Source organism: Centroberyx affinis, unplaced genomic scaffold (assembly GCF_046629955.1).
Source record: "Centroberyx affinis isolate AG114_WGS23_722 - 3 ecotype Tasmania unplaced genomic scaffold, CSIRO-AGI_Caff_v1 ptg004273l_1, whole genome shotgun sequence".
Taxonomy (NCBI): Eukaryota; Metazoa; Chordata; class Actinopteri; order Beryciformes; family Berycidae; genus Centroberyx; species Centroberyx affinis.
In genome coordinates this window covers 188,784-206,235 of record NW_027281996.1, presented here as the reverse complement: position 1 = coordinate 206,235, position 17,452 = coordinate 188,784, and the positions used below count along the sequence as shown (strand labels likewise).

General features: G+C 40.3%; 3 protein-coding genes across 4 annotated transcripts; 2 read left to right on the top strand and 1 right to left on the bottom strand.

Annotated features, from left to right (window-relative positions):
* The first annotated feature begins 720 nt into the window (after window positions 1-720).
* On the top strand, window positions 721-4,662 carry LOC139664410 (zinc finger protein 239-like). Of its 2 annotated transcripts, none has more exons than XM_071543225.1 (3): window positions 721-995; window positions 1,419-1,604; window positions 2,173-4,662. In XM_071543225.1, exons 1-3 carry the CDS (start codon window positions 827-829, stop codon window positions 3,480-3,482), a joined length of 1,665 nt encoding a protein of 554 aa, XP_071399326.1. In that variant the 5' UTR covers window positions 721-826; the 3' UTR covers window positions 3,483-4,662. The 2 variants fall into 2 exon arrangements, with proteins under 2 accessions (XP_071399326.1, XP_071399327.1); XM_071543226.1 differs by having other exon boundaries at window positions 804-995; window positions 1,436-1,604.
* A 3,274-nt stretch (window positions 4,663-7,936) lies between these two features.
* On the top strand, window positions 7,937-10,187 carry LOC139664397 (zinc finger protein OZF-like). The gene is made up of 2 exons (XM_071543207.1): window positions 7,937-8,129; window positions 8,456-10,187. The coding sequence occupies exons 1-2, from the start codon at window positions 7,937-7,939 to the stop codon at window positions 9,655-9,657; spliced, it is 1,395 nt and encodes a 464-aa protein (XP_071399308.1). The 3' UTR covers window positions 9,658-10,187.
* Window positions 10,188-12,828: 2,641 nt separating this feature from the next.
* Window positions 12,829-15,345, bottom strand: LOC139664400 (gastrula zinc finger protein XlCGF57.1-like). The gene is made up of 2 exons (XM_071543214.1): window positions 14,682-15,345; window positions 12,829-14,582 (listed from the first exon to the last, which is right to left on the bottom strand). Exons 1-2 carry the CDS (start codon window positions 15,301-15,303, stop codon window positions 13,831-13,833), a joined length of 1,374 nt encoding a protein of 457 aa, XP_071399315.1. The 5' UTR covers window positions 15,304-15,345; the 3' UTR covers window positions 12,829-13,830.
* Window positions 15,346-17,452: the final 2,107 nt, after the last annotated feature.

Genomic DNA, 17,452 nt, shown 5'->3' with positions numbered 1-17,452 from the left:
TTCATATCATTTGATGAAAGTGACAAGCTGTTAAAAAATTACTCTTCCTTTTTACACTCTGTGCCCTGTGTGTCTCTTTAGCTGTCACCATCTTTCCGATTACAATACAGTTTTATCATTTTCAGTGGACTCTTCTCTCTTCTCAGTCCCACATGCGGAGCTAACAGAAGAGAGATCAGATCAATCATCTCTTCCACTGAGGTATGAGGTAGACGGCCTGCCTCTCTCGTCTCCACTGTATGGACAAGCTGGATATCTGAAAAGTTAGTTTATCTGCTCCCTTCAGCCCTTCAAGCTGCTCTCCCTCCTGACTGCTCCAGAGTTCCTGTTCCTCTGTGAGAGTTCTGGGTTAATGCTTAAAATTAAGGTTTACAATTAAGATTTTTCTTTTTTCTTTTTTTTTTTTTTAGCTTCACACCAGACTGTAAAATCAGTTTGCGGGTCACAAGAGGAAATCCTTTTGAGAATGAGTCTACAGAGAAAAGTTTGAGACCTATGGATCTACATCGTTTGAGAACTAACTTATAAAAACAAACCTTTTTTCAAGGTGAAGTTCCCTATCCAGAATCATTGCAGCTAAACAAGTCAAAGAGCAGAATTTGAACCTGTGTATGAAGATTAACTTGCAATAATACTCCAGACCAGTAGGTGGCGCCAGAGAGCGAGAGGAATGAAATAGGAAGTAAACAGTAAACAGTCTGCGTCAATACAAGATGGCGACTTCTTAATTTTTTTGTTAATGTAACTATTTTTTTTTTTTTTACAATTTCGACAGCTATATCACGTTAACAGTTGAACATTGGACAGCAGTGGTTTTACGTAAAAAATGAAGATTCAGATTTTAAGGGAGTTTATAAATGAACGGCTAACCGCAGCTGCAGAAGAAATCTTCGGGATTGTGGAAAAAACAATAGCAGAATATGAGGAATCTTTCCGTTCAAAGCTGAATGAGCACAAGTCTATCGTCCTCAAGCCAAGGACAGGAAAAGAAACAGGTATGTGGGTGGTATTTATTGGTATTTTTGGTATAATATCAACTTTCTTTTAACTGTAACGGGAACTTCGTAGAGAACAGGTGACCAAACGGCACGAGCCTTAGCACAAACGATAAAGAAACGTTACCAATCTACCTCCGACACAAAAAGTAACATTTTGACTTGAGTGTTATTTCAAGAGTAGACAGGACTTATTTAATGTATTACAACGGTTTGTTTACGCTCATACTGCCAGTAACAAGTCCACAAGAGAAAGAGAAAGTTGGAAAAAGGCGCCTTGATCAAAACAGAGCCTCAGATTTGCACTTGAATTACAAGGGATGATTTATCAGGTGTGAATTCATTTGTGACTTTTATTGCCATATAGGCGCATGGTCTCTTTAGTGGACAAATGACAGGTTCTTATCATTTTCATTGTTGTAGAAATGTCCCTTGTACAGCTGCGGAGAACACACGTCAGCAAGCGACTGGCTGCAGCTGCTGAGGAGATATTTGGGTTTGTAGAGGAAACAGTGGCAGAGTACCAGGAGGAAACTGACCGGGCTAAAGAGAAAGAGACTGAACACAGAAACAAACTGCTGGAACAGGAGGAACCATTAAAGAGGGCGGGTATGTGAATCATTCCTCCCAATGGTACTGTTGGCCCAAACCCATGAACTGATGTAGATGCAGTACCTCTGTGGCAGGAATGGGTTTAAATATTATTTATTTGTTTGTGTTTGTTCTGTGTTTGTCTGTTCTGAAGACATCATACTCTGATCTAATTTAATTTTACAAAGAGGAAATCATGCTAGAAAGTTGACATTTTTTAATTCAAATAAACATAAACCTCCAGAACTGAATACTATCCATTCATTTTATCAGTGAAGTATGTTGGCTTACTAGCTTGCAAGGTTTTGGGTCCACCACTTGTCCTTCACAGTACACTTTTTCTTTTTGCATGGTTGAACAAAAGTACTGGAGAGTGCTTCACCTCAAGTGAGTTTTCAGCACTGTCATACAACACTGTCAGCAACAGTGTGAGCTGAAACTAGCACTTCTAGTCTCTCTTTGCTGCATTAGTTTTTCCCCCAATAGTGCTTTTCCACCCGTTTTTTCCTGTTTTTATTTATTGATTGGTTTATTATTTTTTGTGGACCTGATCACACCTCTGTTTTCCCCCTCTCCCTCTCCGCAGACCCCCAGCAGCTCAGTAAGTGTGTCTGTGAACGAAGGCTTCCCCCTGCAGAGGACAGGAGCCAGGTGGACCCGCTGCAGCTTAAAGAGGAGCAGGAGGAAGTCCACATCAACCAAAACAACATCATGAAGGTCACGGTCCCTCCGACGTCGGTGGAGTTTGTCCACAATCGAGACAAAGCTCATTCCTCACGTCTTTGCCGAACCCAAGGTGGACAAAACAGAGAGGCAGACCTTCAAACAGGCGGCTCAAGTGAACGGAGGGAAAGTGAACTGAATGGAGAGAGCTGCGGTGTATCAGAAGCAGCTAGTGACTGCCAGGACAACAATTCAGACTGTTCTGAACTGGAGAATGAAAACAGGAATGGGGGTTGGAGGGAGGGTGGAGAACACGTTTTAAGTCTAACAACACAAATATTGAAAAAGCAAATATTTGGTATCAGCTCTAAGTGTAAGAAATCTACAGAGCCATCCCATCCCAAATTTGTTCACTTAAGTCGCAGTGTTTCTTATTGTTGCAAACTGTGTGGAAAGTCATTTTCCTATAAGGGTTTTTTGATCAATCATACACAAAAACATGAAGCAGATGCCACTATTTGTGGTGTATGTGGTAAATGTTTGGAGCCTGACATGAACCTGATGTCTCACCTTCAAACCCATGCACAGGAAACAGAGGTCTGCCATATTTGTGGAAAGCAGTTCGGTACAATTAATGCTCTGGAGAAGCACATAGGCGCTCACACCGGAGACATGCCATATAAGTGCCTGGTGTGTGAGAAAGGATTCGACCATAGCGGGCATCTGAAAACTCACACGAGGACCCACACCGGGGAGAAACCGTTCGTCTGCAACATGTGCGGCAAAGCCTACACTCAGAACGGCAACCTGATGGCGCACATGAGAGCGCACACGGGAGAAAAACCCTACGCCTGCAGCTTCTGCGACAAGGCGTTCCACCGCAACGGACTCCTGCAAACCCACATGAGGATTCACACGGGAGACAGGCCGTACGTCTGCGCCGTCTGCGGCAAAGGATTCAGCGACAACAGGAACTTGAAGAGGCACAGCATGGCCCACACAGGAGAGCAGCCGTACAGCTGCGGCCTGTGTGGGAAAGGATTCAAGCAGAATCAGCACCTGAAGTATCACATGGCAAACCACACAGGAGAGAAGCCCTTTAAATGTGAGGTTTGCACTAAAGGCTTCGTCCTCGAGAACGACCTGCGGCGTCACGTTAAGACTCATTCAGAGAAGAGACACGAGATGAAAAGTGGAGACGTGGAACAGGATTCAGCTGGTCTGGAATCCTGAGAAATCATAAAATACTGGTTTCTGCAAACATCTATATATATGTATATTTTATTTGATTGATCTTGCCTTACACAGTGTAACCCCAAGCTGAAACCACTCAAAGTAATTGAATTTCATAATAAACCCACATTATTAAGCTGGAAAATGTACACAGTGTTACAGTAATTCGATGTGAATATCTTATGATGTTAATCATACCTAATACAGTAAAGGCCTCACTTCAATAATACAGCAAAAAATGTTATTTTCTGCATTAGGAATTGTGCGAATTGTTTATTTATTGTATAGAATGAATGTGTACCTCCATCCATTTCAAAATTTCAGTCTCATGAGTTGCAGGAGTCATAAATGCTGTATTTCTTTAACATATTTAGATCCACCCATGCTGTAAGATCTGCTCTACCCCATCTATATGCCTCTGTTAGTTCCATGTGGATCACAAGTACCCTGACTCACAGCCTTAATGTTAAGCCTATATAGTTAAAAGTGAGAGAGGAAGAGATTTGATACGACAACTTGAAATTGTCTTGCTAATTAGAGGTAACCTGCTTTTGAAAACACAAATATCTGACTGGATGCTAAAGATACTTAGAACAACTCTCTGTGCCTTATTCTGACTGGAACTTGACTAATATTTGGAATTACGCTGCCTGTGCATATTTTGGATAAACTATTCACCCAGTTATTTAAGTTGCTGGAGGTAAAATGTAGTCCAAATGAAAAGAAAACTTCAGCACACTAAGAACAATGCCGTTTTCATATTATTTATTATCAGTTAAATGGCATTGATCTCAGTGTGGGGAAGTTGTTTCTTTTCGTCTTACAAATAAAAGCTTAAAAGATTGAAATTGCTGAATTCTTTGACATACACAAAATTGCATACACACAATGGTGATAGCAACAAATGGAGTACTTGCCAGAAAAGATTAAAGGACACAAAAAAGTGATAAATGATATAACAATCCGATATTGTCTTAAAAACCAAACTATTTCTGTGTGCAACCATGTTCCTTGCCCTGTGACAATATACACTCACTGAGCACTTTATTAGGAACACCTTACTAATACTGGGTAGGTATCAGCTTTGGAGCTCAGTGTCAACCAGCTACCAAAGTGACATCCACCTCCAGGTTGGACGTGTTGTGCGCTCTGAGATGCTTTTCTGCTCACCACAGTTGTAAAGAGGTTATCTGAGTTACTGAAGCCTTTCTGTCAGCTCCAACCAGTCTGGTCGTTCTCCTCTGACCTCTCTCATCAACAAGGCATTTCCGTCCGCAGAACCGCCGCTCACTGGATGTTTTTTGTTTTTCGCACCATTCTGTGTAAACTCTAGAGACTGTTGTGCGTGAAAATCCCAGGAGATCAGCAGTTTCAGAAATACTCAAAGCAGCCCGCCTGGCACCAACAACCATGCCACGGTCAAAGTCACTGAGATCACATTTTTTCCCCATTCTGATGTTTGATGTGAACATGAACTGAAACCTGTATCTGCATGATCTTATGCATTGCACTGCTGCCACATGAATGTCTGATTGGATAATTGCATGAGTAAGCAGGTGTACAGGTGTTCCTAATAAAGTGCTCGATGAGTGTAGCTATCACATGCATACTTTCTAACCTTTCTAAAGTATGCTTTATCTCTGCAACTTACATTTTTACTAGCAGACGCAGCCTGGGCTTGGGCAGAGGTTGAAGCATTGGCACTTGAATCCGAAATGTAAAGAAATAAGCAAAGTTAGATAAGGCACACAAAGGCTACAGTGTATTGAGAAGAATTACTGACTTAACTTCAAAGGCTTTTACCTTTGATTTGCCAAAGAGGTTTTCAAGGCCACAGACTATTAAACTTAAAGCATTTCTTTTCCTCTCAGGTTTGGTGGATTGTGCACTTGGGAATGGGTCAGTATCATGCATTTGAACATGCTTTGAATACCAAGGGCTGGGCTCACTTTCTCACTCTTGATAGGGCGTGTCTGTCAAGTGGTTGCTTGTCAGTTATACACCAGTAGAAAAGAGTTCAGTGATTCTACAAATTAAAAAACAAAAAACACAATGTTACTCATATAGAACTAAGACAATATGGTTGCAGCGTATGCAACAAAGCATTTAGTTAAAAAGGACAAATGGCGCCCAAACAGCAAATAAACCATAAAATTGATGTGTGTGTGGGAAAGCCTTCAGTTTAAACTTAACACTGACCTGACAAATGAGCTCACACGCACAAGAGAAACCGTACAGTTGCAGTGTCTGTTACAAAGTGCTCAGTGAGACGAGATGTGAGACAGTGACAACCCACACAGAATAGAAAACAGTTGCAATGTAAGGCTTTCAAGTATAAGAGGACCATGAATATTCACAAGGACACATACAGGATACAGCTCTATCAGTGTGTCTGTGAACACTGAATATACCTGAGTGGACATTTGAAAAACAAATATTAAATGTTTTTTAAAAGCAAGCACAGCAGCAGTCACACTTGATTGTAGTGACACGAGGTCTTGGCTGCACATTGTAGTCTACATAGCTTCATTAGTGTCAGTAATAATATTTAAAGTTAATTGTTAGCATAGAACCATTATTTTTCAGTCATTTACAACCACTGTATCAATGATCACCATTTTTATTCAAATCCTGGGAATAAAAGGTTTTGCAAATATATATATATATATTTTTTTTTTCCAGTGACAGAGCTGAGTTGAGAGAGTTCACTGCTCACAACACTCGTCACACTCATATATCTTTTTTGTTATAAGTTCAAGTTCAAGTACAAGCTTGAGGCAAGGACTTTGTGACAAGAAGAAATGTGTATCTGGATGGCATTCGGCATTAAAGAGCGCTCAACCTGCTCCTTGGTTCACTCTATCTGTAGCTGCATCAGCTCATCATACAGAGGATGGGAGGCATTGCCAAAGATGGAGTTCAGTCTGGACCTTTTTATAAATACTAATTAGCACATTATTAATTAATGTATCCAAATGTATTTACATTTATGTTTCATTTAATATAGATGCCTTCTTAAATATATACTTTATTCTCAGTTTGGTACTGTGTTGTGAAAAACAATCCATCTTGGGTTTTATTTTGAAACGTTTTTACCGGAAATCATGTTTTCTAATTGTGTCTTGCTTGACACTGACAGGTACATAACTAGCTAGCTAGATAGCTGGCGGAACACAGCCGATAGAAACAGCGTTAACTACCTTGTAAAATATACGAATTAGTTTTCTCTTAAAATGTCTAAAACAAAGATATTGAGGACGCATATCATGAAGCGACTAGCTGCGGCTGCCGAGGAGATTTTCGAGATTGTAGAAAGAAAGACGATGTTAGCAGAGTGCGAAGAGGGAACTTCTCTTTCAGAAACTGACAACACAGAGCAGAATATAAACAACCCAGACACACAGAGCCACACTGTAGGTGAGTGAATGGGGAAATAAAAGTTCACTTGTTCTCACTGTGACAGAGGAAAAGTACACTGTCATGTCAGCCGAGCCAGTTAATGTCAACTAGACTGCTGTGATTGGAGCCCGAACGGCCACTAGATGTCGCTGCAGTTCATTTATATTTACTTCCATCATTATGTGCCAGGTACAGATTCGCTGTCTCTTGAAAAGAATGTGACATTATAAGGAAGGCCATTCCATCAGTGTTAAAATCTGATTATTTTTAATCACAGGGTACCAACCTGATATCTTTGAATTTGCAGAAATTATTTGAATTAGTATAATTGGAGAAACAACAATATGTTTATAAGGGACAGGAGGTTCACCCCAGCTGCTGTCCAATGGGTGTCGACTTATGATACAAAGTTAAAGAAGTATCTTGAGAGGTCATACATAAGTGCTGCAATAAATTCATTGCAAAATTGATCTTGGATGTTGACCCTTGTATGTGGTTTCTGTGATCTGGAAGAAGAAACTATCAACATCCTTTTTGTGAATCTATTTTCAAGATCAGATTTTGGAATGATATGAATGTCTCCCTTGGGGGGAAAACTGAATGCACAAATTAAGCAACTTCGATACTTTGTTTAATTTTTCTTATGTAGACTCTGATTATCAATATATTATGAACCTTTTTATACTGGGGAGAAATGTTTTGTAAAACAGAATTCATGGGCCAAAAAAAAACCTTCAGATTCAGATTGTTCCAGTTGACGTCCAGCAATATGCAGACAAAATGTAAAAAGTCTGTCTTCATTTACTGTCTTATTATAACTTAACATTCAGTTTATAATTTAATGTGTATGTACCTCTGGTTGTGCTTTTTTCTTCCCATTGTGCTACTTGTAATGTCATGTGTATGGAGGATGTTAATAAACACAGAAGATTTAACCTCCTTGTGTACATACAAAACAGATATGTGACACTGACAGGTTTGATTTTGTTGTTAAAAAGACACAGGATGGTAAATCCTTACTCAAACATATCGAGTTGTTTGTGTTTTTCCTAGAAATGTGTGAGATCCAGCTGCAGAGAGCGGCTGTGGACAGACGGCTGGCTGCAGCTGCGGAGGAGATACTGCTGGCTGTAGAGAAAATGCTGGCGGAGTACGAGGAGGAAGTTAACCGCTCAAAGCAGGAGATCGACCGCCAACACAAGCTGCTGAATATCTTTCTGAAACCGGAGATCAAGTTACACAGAGCAGGTGTGTAAGTCAAATGATTACAGCTGGATATTTAAAGAAGCAGGATTTCTCCAGTTAAAGAAATAACCGAAAAAGAATCACATTGTAATTCTTGTTTTGTCAGAATAAACAGGGATATTGTTCCTCAATGTTTTGTACCCAAACTAACGATCCACCCACAGTTGGTTGCTTTTTTCATGACCAGTTGTTTAGAGTTATCCGGTTATCCCTGCATTCCTAAATATGACTCAAGGGTTTGTGGTTTGTTAATGTGCTGAAATTTGTCTATTTAGACCAGCAGTTTGCAACAGTAGATAACTGAATTTTCTCTTTCTCCTTCTCTCCAGACACTCTGCAGTGTACAGTCTCTGTCAGGGAAGAGGTGGTTGTTCCCGGGCCAGAGTGGAGGAACCTCAGTTTGGGCCAGGGGGACACAGATCCCCCCCAGATCAGAGAAGACATCTGGGCCAAATCAACCGGGCACGGTCAGCCCCTTTCATCCGGCTGTTCTTCATCCGAGAGTGAAGGCAGAGACAGTGGTGAGGGCAAGAATGACAGTAGCGATAGTGACAGAGATTGGAGGGAAAGAGGCCCTCGGCTTTTGAAATCAGAAAAGAAACAGAAAAAATCTGTTGCACAAAGATCAAAACAACACTCTAAAACCAAGAAATCTTCTAAATTGTCCCACATGAACTCGTGTCGCCGCGTTCATTCTGCTCCCCACTGCTGCAAAGTGTGTGGAAAGTCTTTCTGCTACATTGCCACTCTAATGAACCATGCGCAAAAGCACAGTACAGGCACAGACACGTGCGGCGTGTGTGGTGAATGTTTTCAATCGGAGGAAAGTTTAAGGCTTCACTTGGAGATTTACGCCCGAAAAAACACCTGCAGCGTTTGCGGAAAGCATTTCGACAGATACAGGTTATTGGAAATTCACATGAGGTCCCACACAAATGCAAAACCGTTCATTTGCACTCTCTGCGGCAAAAGATTTCCCCGCAGCGACACTCTGAAGTCTCACATGAGACTTCACACAGGGAAACCGTATCGTTGCAGCGTGTGCAGTAAAACATTCGCCCAGAACTCCAACCTGAAAGTGCACATGAGGATCCACTCGGGAGAAAAGCCGCACGTCTGTACCGTCTGCCACAAAGGATTCTGTCACAAAGGCAATTTGGTCAGTCACATGAGAGTTCACACGAGGGAGCGGCCGTTCATCTGCAGCGTCTGCGGCAAGGGGTTCGGTCAGACGTCGTCTCTGAACGTGCACATGATGATCCACACGGGGCAGACGACGCACGGCTGCGACGTCTGCGGCAAGAAGTTCTATAAGAGCGGAGCGCTGAAAGTCCACATGAGGACGCACACGGGGGAGAAGCCGTACGTGTGCGGCGTGTGCGGCGTGCGCTTCAGCGAGCGCGGGTCGATGCTGCGACACGCGAGCACGCACACGGGGGAGAAACCGCACTGCTGCAGCGTCTGCGGCAAGGGGTTCTCCCGAAAACACCACCAAAAGCAACACATGCTGACTCACACCAGGGACAAATGATACTTCCATTCACATTTGCTCAAAGAGAAAAAGGGTCTATGTCATACTGGCATGAATAAGCGAATTACTTAATTACCATATTAATGAACCAAGGTGTATAATTGGTTGGCTAAGGTGACTCCACCAACTGAAATACAACTAAAGAAAACAAAACAATGATGTATCCTGTGAACAATTTCTTCATTTGAACTGATGTCTTTAGTGATTCAGAAGTAATGATTCACCTCAATGACCTGTGTTTGACCTAGTGGGTGAGATGTGAATAGTGTCAGGTCAATTAAGCAATTAAACAGAGTGTCAAATACAGAAGATAGTTGAATTTAGAAGCGCGAGACAAGTAGCAATAAATTAAGCGCTGAGTGTTCAGCTTACTCAGATTGAAAGTAATTTCTTAGCCATTAAGCAGCCAGTTGAATTTCAGTTGATTTGATTCAGTTTCAAATAGAATATTCAATTCTAGTTATTGCTTCCAAAGGGTGTCTTTGAAATGTCCGGCATCACAGACGTCATCACACTTTTTGATACTGAACATTGGCTTGGTTTAATAAATAATGCCAAAGTAAAGTTTGTGTGTCTTATTTGTCACAAGGTTAGATGTATGTACTGTTAAGACTTGGTGAGGTAATTTATGTCTTAATATTCAAATAAGCCTCCAGTTCCTATACAGCTCTGGAAAATGAATGTCTAGGTTTTAAAAAAGTTTGTGAATTGGCCAAAAAGCATGTAGTTTATATGCTAATTACTGTCATTTTGCATATTGATTTCTTGTTGTAATGAATACTTTGAGACAAAATATTAAGATCTCGTAAAAGTATGTAATTTTAAAATGGAAAATGTGTAGGAACGCTGTAGTGCAATTGGAATGATGGAAAGCTGAGTATCTACACTATCAAAGCCTGTTACTCCGTTTCTCTCTACAGTGTTCTTTGCAAAATGTATGCACAATCCAGACTGTGATGGAATATGCAGTATAGCCATGGTATAATGGCAAATGTGGAGGAATCCTTTGTAAACCTGTTTCGACTCTAAAACATAGAAGAGGAGACGGGGTATACTTTCTTTTTCACCACATTATAGGCCTAAAACATACTGTAACAACAACCCTATAAAACATACAAAGAAAGTGATAGGCAAGACATTATCAGCTACAGGCTACTTGCCAAAATTTTTGCTTGTTCTCAGACTCATTAAATTTGAATTTAGTTGAGAATGTCGTCTCTGTGTTGTGAAAACCATGTATCTCCAGAATGTCAACTTTTCAGGTACTGAGAAAAACAGCCTTTTTTTTAACTTGACCACCATGAAATTTTGAGTTTGTCCAATGGGTTTTGAAAGGGTTTCTTAAGAGTTAGGGTTAGCTAACCGCCCATAACAACTAGCTTAACAGGCTGCTCATGGTGCGAGTCTCGGGACAAAAAATGACAAGTGTAAGTGAGTGGGCCTCTATTCCAGGACAGATGCCCAGCCACCCAAGCAGACTTTACTGTGTTCATTTATCAGTGGAGCCAATCTACTGCTAAACTACTTGGTAATATGACATCCATCCTCCATTCTGAGACAGAAAAGCATTAATCTGTGCTTTGTTCCCTTATCCACATATGCTGCTACTATGTTACTATGAATTTCATATCAAAGACTTATGCCAGCCCAAAAATTGTGGGCTAACTTTATTCCACAAATATCAGGCGGGGTAAATTGTGGTGGATTTACCCTCCACAACAGCGAGAGAACACAAAAGTATCTCTTTATCTTTTTCTCCTCCATTATTTTTCTCCCACTACTTTTTTTTTCTTCCGTGTATTTTTTTCCTCCCCCATGTCCCCTTAGGGGCTCCGTAAAATCTGAATACAGAAGTGTTGTTCTCATCCTGGCCAGGCGACGACAGCTTGAAATGCTTCCAGTCTGCATTCTCCAAAAAAAAAAAAATGTTAGTAGTGAACGAGTAGCGGACATCCATATTTCCTGCATTTTATTCATGATTTTAAACAATATAGCACCATTTCATGTAATGTTAGAAACAAAAAGACAATTAACGTTTGTAAGTTGTCAATTGAATATAATATGTTGAATTATAAACTGTGGCAAGTTTTTCTTGTTTTTCATATTTCTCGTGACAGTGTTGCAGTCCATCTTTGTATGTGAATAATTGTACAATAAAAAGGGGAAAAAGACCAAAAGAACATTGGCTTAACAAATACATGAGATTATTTTACACATATTATGTAAAGTCCTCTCCATCAGGGGATCTCTTAAAAGGTTTTGCTGCGTGTACACATTTGGGTCCAGTTATTAGGCTAAGGTCATTTTTAAACATGAAAGACACACAAATGGCAATATTTGATATGAGATACATAACAATACTTGGTACCATCAAACGAAACTCCATTAAATGCCATTCGAGATTTATTACTTACAGAAAATTCCACCCTAAAACAATTTAAAAATATTAAAAAACTGTTATTGGTGATACACCTTGCATTTCTGGGCCCATTTTGTTGTTTGGTGTAGTTTTCTTATTCCTGTGGATGATTGGCCAAATGCAGACGATGTGATGTCAGGTTGAGATATTTACAGCACAGCTACAATCGTGTTTAAGAGGAGAAACATTTCCAACTATCTAAAGCAAACGTCAGGTTTTGAAGCGAGGGCTTCTTTCTAGACTCACCACTTTGTACAAATGTTCTACAATCATGCAGGGAGAAATCCATTGTAGAAGAGACACCAATTTCTACACTGACAGTAGCCTCAGTAGTCCATAATGTACTGCTGCCAAAAGACATGTTATGTTTTGATTGACACCTACATGTAAAAAACAGAGTCAAGTTATCTTGATATTGGATATCTGGTTGATATTCATTTTTCCAGCTTCAATAACTAAAGACATTCTGCAAACTAACTGAAGTAGAAGTAGAAGAGGCAGGTTGAGGGAAAGTGGGCACAACAAAAAGGTAAATTACAACACTTCATCACAAAATAACTTCTGGAATATAGTGAACATTGCAGATTGATGACATTAGTGTGAGTGTCCGAGGGTGGAATTTGCCTTTTAAGTGTCTCAACTTACTGTGCTAAAGATCATGTATAAAAATGAAAGTGAAAAAGCTTTTCACCATCGCAAGAACAACCATAACAGCGCCATTAGCAAGATGATCTACTGGACACAGAATAATCACACATAAATGAATAAATGAAAGCAATTAAATAACACAGACGCTTTCTTTATTAAAAAATTAAAAAGGCAACAGAAAGCAGAAGAGTCTCAGAGTGTGGCAGGTCTCTCTACAGATAGATACCATGAAGAGCCTTAGTTTCAGTTCCCTTATCCCTGAACATTTAGTGACTTTTTGTTGAATTTGAACTGAGTTGGCTCTCATTGCAATATTTTACTGAATTGATCTTTTACACGGCCAGACATTCCACAGTAACTGTTTTACATTTGAATCAAATTTCAGATGTTTCAGGTTCTTTCCCAAGTTTCTGGCTAAATATATATTGTTTTTTTCTTATTTTTCTCATTTTCAAACATAAACATTTGCTTCCTTTGATTAAATACACTGTGCACAATGAACAACAGACATGAGTTGTGGAAAATGATTTTCTTAAGTGCTGTAAACTGTGATAAAGTTTGATAGTGCACAGCCATAGAGGAGGGTTGGGGTTAGAACTGTCTGATGCCTGACTGAATTTGCCTCCCATTGAGATTAATTCAAAACCACAAGGCAGCAATAAGGCTTTGACAAGGCATCTCATATGAATATGCAAATCATTTAATTTAAGTGGAATTCTACAGAATTTTTTTGCTAAAAGATGCCATTAAAAGTACCATACAGTACTATGACACAATTCTAAATGAACTTTTTCCTAAAGTGTGCCAATAATTCTAGAGGGCATAACATATGAAGAGCTTGTTTAAGCTGCATTTGTCTGGTCCAGTGAGTTCTGGCAAATTGAACCTTTTAATATTCATGCATGTGTTTTTAACATGGCAAGCCAATGGCATCATCACTATTTATGTTTCATAAATATGCTTTTTGAAAACTTGATGCGAAGCCATGTGGACATAAACAGTAAAGATGCATGTCAAACTAGTGTTGGTTTACTTCTGACTAGACTGGCCTTTCACCTCTTAAAACTTTACATATATAATTTTACAAGCAGCACCTGATCTCACAATTAGAGACATGTCAGCTGTGTGGATTCGTCCTTGTGAATCTGAACATGTCTTTTTAGATCCTCTTTCCGCAAGAATCCCTTGCCACAGACGCTGCAGCAATGCGCTCGTTCCCCTTCATGAACACCCATGTGTTTGGTCAGGGAGCCGCTTGCAGTGAAGCATTTGCCGCAAATGTTGCACAGATACGGTTTCTCTCCTGTGTGCGACCTCATGTGAATCTTCAATGCTCCGCTCTTATAGAACTTTTTATCACAGATACTGCAGCTGTGTGTTGACTCTCCTGTATGGATCATCATGTGGGTTTTCAGAGTTCCCCTCTGCCTAAACCCTTTGCCACAGACGCTGCAGAGGAACGGTTTCTCCCCTGTGTGAATTCTCATATGAGCCATCATGTATTCTTTAAAGCTAAAGCCCTGACCACAGACACTGCAAACATATGGTTTCTCCCCTGTGTGCACTCTCATATGTCCCATTAGATTTCCATTTTGAGCGAACGCTTTGCCACAGACAGTGCAAACGTATGGTTTCTCTCCAGTGTGTGTTCTCATGTGCATCTCCAGTTGTCTATGGCCATCAAAGTGTTTGCCACAAACTTCGCAATCATTTGTTCTAATGTAAGTTTGCAAGTGAAGCCTCAAGCTCTCTTCAGATTCAAAATGTTGCCCACATACACCACAAAGATCTGTATCCTTCTCGTCTTCTTGTACATGCTTCAAAAAAGAGGCTCTATAGCAGAAAGACTTACTGCACACTTTACAGGAATATTTCAAAAGGGATAAATCACTGCACTCCTTGTTCTGAGGTCTCAGTTTGTTCGATACTCCAACTTTCTTTTTCGACTTTCTTAACTGAGGTCCTTCTTTGGTCTGATCTTTATCGCTGTCACCATCGTCGCTCTCAGTTCCTTCACTTTCCTTCCAGTCCTCATCACTGTCACCCGCTTCACTGTCAGCTTCAGTACAGTCTGCCTCTGATTGTTTCTCATCTATTGTTTGATCCTTACAGCTGTTTTCCTCATTGTGGGTTTGTAAGTGCAGCTTTAAGCTCTCATCAGAGTCCAGGTGTTTCCCACAAACACCACAGAGATCTGTATTCTGCTCATGCTTCAGCACGTGTTTCAGAAAAGAGCGTTTATACCGGAAAAACTTTCCACATACTCTGCAGCAACTGTTTCGTGGACTTTGGCTTGTGTTTGTTGTGCCAATTTCCTTTTTATGCTTTTGCATATTCTTCACGAAAAGACCTTTGCGGAAAGACCTTCCACACATTTCACAACAATCTGTACCCTGACTTTGTCTCAGTCTCTGAAATGCCTTTCTTTTCTTTGATTTTACTAATTGGCATTTCTCATTCAGCTCTTCGTCACTATCCTGGTCTTCACTCCCTGCTTCAGAACCTTTTGACGACAGGACCTCCTGGTCACTAAGGGGCTCTGACGCCCCACAGCGCTCTCCTCCAGGCTCTTTTTCCATCTTTTTAGTTGAGGTGCCCTTTTCTGCTCTTGGGGTTTGGTGAAGATGTGACGGTTGAACTTGGATAAACTCAGATATGTCTGGGGTTTTCTGAGCCTGATTGGGGCTCCTCTTCTCACACTGCTGCTGCTCAGGGGGAACCTCCTTTTCACAGGAAGACCCAGAGAGAGGCAGTCTGTCTGAAGGGAACAGCAAAGATAAAATTCAGCTTCAAAAAGAATGGGGACAGATAACAATAACAGCCAAGGACATGTGAATGTTTTCAAGTGTATGGGCTTGAAAAAAAGCCCCAGTATGCAATTAGCTAAATCACCAAGCAGCACTTTTGAAGCATTTTCATGCAAAGGTAGAGAATTCAACTTGTTTGTAGCCTTTCGAGAAGATAGCAGCCTGTCTAACATTTCATTATACATTAATATTATTCCTATGAAGGTGCCAGCATCTTATTTTAAAGGTGCGTTGTCATGTGTAGCACAAATTCACCGAACTGGACATGTCACAGTGTTATGGATGCCAAACTGTGTTCAGACATGTTTAAATGTTTAGTAGAAATGTTAGCCACAAAAATAACAATAGAATAAAAAAAAAGCACCAACAAAACAAGATTAATCAACAACGGAGAGATTAATGATGCCACATCGCTTTGTTTAGCATTGCCAACAAATGTAAAATTCCACATGATAATTTAAAAATAGCAAAATAATGACATAGCAAGGCCCTCAGTGAGTCCAATTTCTACTTCTACTATCGATTTTACTTCTTTGGCATGCAAACAATCATTTATTACACAATGACAAATGAGTTGCCAACGGTGCCAGCAGGAAACAAACAAAATCAATGTCAACAGAAAGTGATTAATATTTCTTGCAAAACAAATCACAAACCATCTGTTATTCAATTGACAGACCTGCTCTGTGTAAATTTGTCTCAGTTTTCAATGTGACGTCCAGCAATTTGCGTTGGCGGTCGATCTCCTGGTGGGACCGGGAGACCTCGGCCTCATATTCACCCAGCATAATTTCTAGGATCCTAAATATCTCCTCAGCAACCACCGTTAGTCGCTTGTGAAAAATTGCCCTCTGCTGTTCAGGTGACATTTCTGGAGAAACACAAGTACAATACAAAATCATTACACAGTGTCTCATACAGTGACTTAAAGGATAAGGTCGGTGTTTTTTAATGCATTGCTTACCGTCAACAAATCCTATGAAAATAACAAAATCAACAATGTGTTTGCTCTACTCCCGTTACTTTCTGACTTCCCACGTACCGTTTTTAGCCGTCAACCCGGAAGTCATTGGCTCCAATTGTAAGCTAAAAACCTTGAAATACAGCTCACAAAGACATAGTTTCAATTTTAAAAATTGCTAACTGTTACCACGAAAAGTCAGGCTGTTGTAGTTATTACCAAATCAAATTCAAATGGGAACAAATTCTTCATTACGCTGGGGACTATTTTCGGTGCTACAGAACTACTTTCCTGAGATCGCAAAGTGTTTACAGCCAGCTTATTAAGTTGTTTGAGGAAAAAGTCGGCTGGCCCGGTGCATCGCGATGATGAAATATGCTGCCAAGAGCAGCAGCATGGCTCTTTGACGTGTTTTTAATCGTTTTTTTAATACAGTGGAGTTCTATGGCTGCTGGGACATGGCTTCATTGTGCACCGGCTACATGGACAAGATTTGCTGGCAAAAAAAATCATTGCTGATTTTCATAGGATCTGTTGACGGTAAGCAATGCATTAAAAAAACACCAGCCTTATCCTTTAAGTATTGGGAGAGTTGGCTGAAAGTAGTTCTATTGGTCATTGATTCCCAGCATTTGTATGATGTAGCCTATATTTGGCAAAAGTACAGGCTGTCAGTTGTTGATTACTGTCTTTATTTATATGTTAAAACGTTAAAATGTTAGACATATACCAATACACAGTGTGTAACCATCCCTTGTGCTATTTGGGTGAGCAGCTATGAGGAAACCTAGATTGCATGTTAGAGGAAACAGGGGTGGCTAAGAGCAGGTTTAGGGTTATCAAGAGGTAGGTGTGGGCGATATGATGATCTTATTACGTACGGCATACAAAAATAAAATAGCCACCAAAAAACTATTCCTAAAGGGTCCAAAATATTTCCAGCCAAAAGCACTCAAATGC

Excerpts from the sequence above, each read along its gene's own strand:
- LOC139664400 (XM_071543214.1), bottom strand. The coding sequence starts at position 15,303 with ATGGAAAAAGAGCCTGGAGGAGAGCGCTGTGGGGCGTCAGAGCCCCTT. Across the intron at positions 14,583-14,681 it reads TCAGACCAAAGAAGGACCTC|TGTGCAGTAAGTCTTTCTGC; the intron begins AGTTAAGAAAGT and ends ATTCCTGTAAAG.
- LOC139664410 (XM_071543225.1), top strand. The coding sequence starts at position 827 with ATGAAGATTCAGATTTTAAGGGAGTTTATAAATGAACGGCTAACCGCA. Across the intron at positions 996-1,418 it reads AAGGACAGGAAAAGAAACAG|AAATGTCCCTTGTACAGCTG; the intron begins GTATGTGGGTGG and ends TCATTGTTGTAG. Across the intron at positions 1,605-2,172 it reads GGAACCATTAAAGAGGGCGG|ACCCCCAGCAGCTCAGTAAG; the intron begins GTATGTGAATCA and ends CCCTCTCCGCAG.
- LOC139664397 (XM_071543207.1), top strand. The coding sequence starts at position 7,937 with ATGTGTGAGATCCAGCTGCAGAGAGCGGCTGTGGACAGACGGCTGGCT. Across the intron at positions 8,130-8,455 it reads GATCAAGTTACACAGAGCAG|ACACTCTGCAGTGTACAGTC; the intron begins GTGTGTAAGTCA and ends CCTTCTCTCCAG.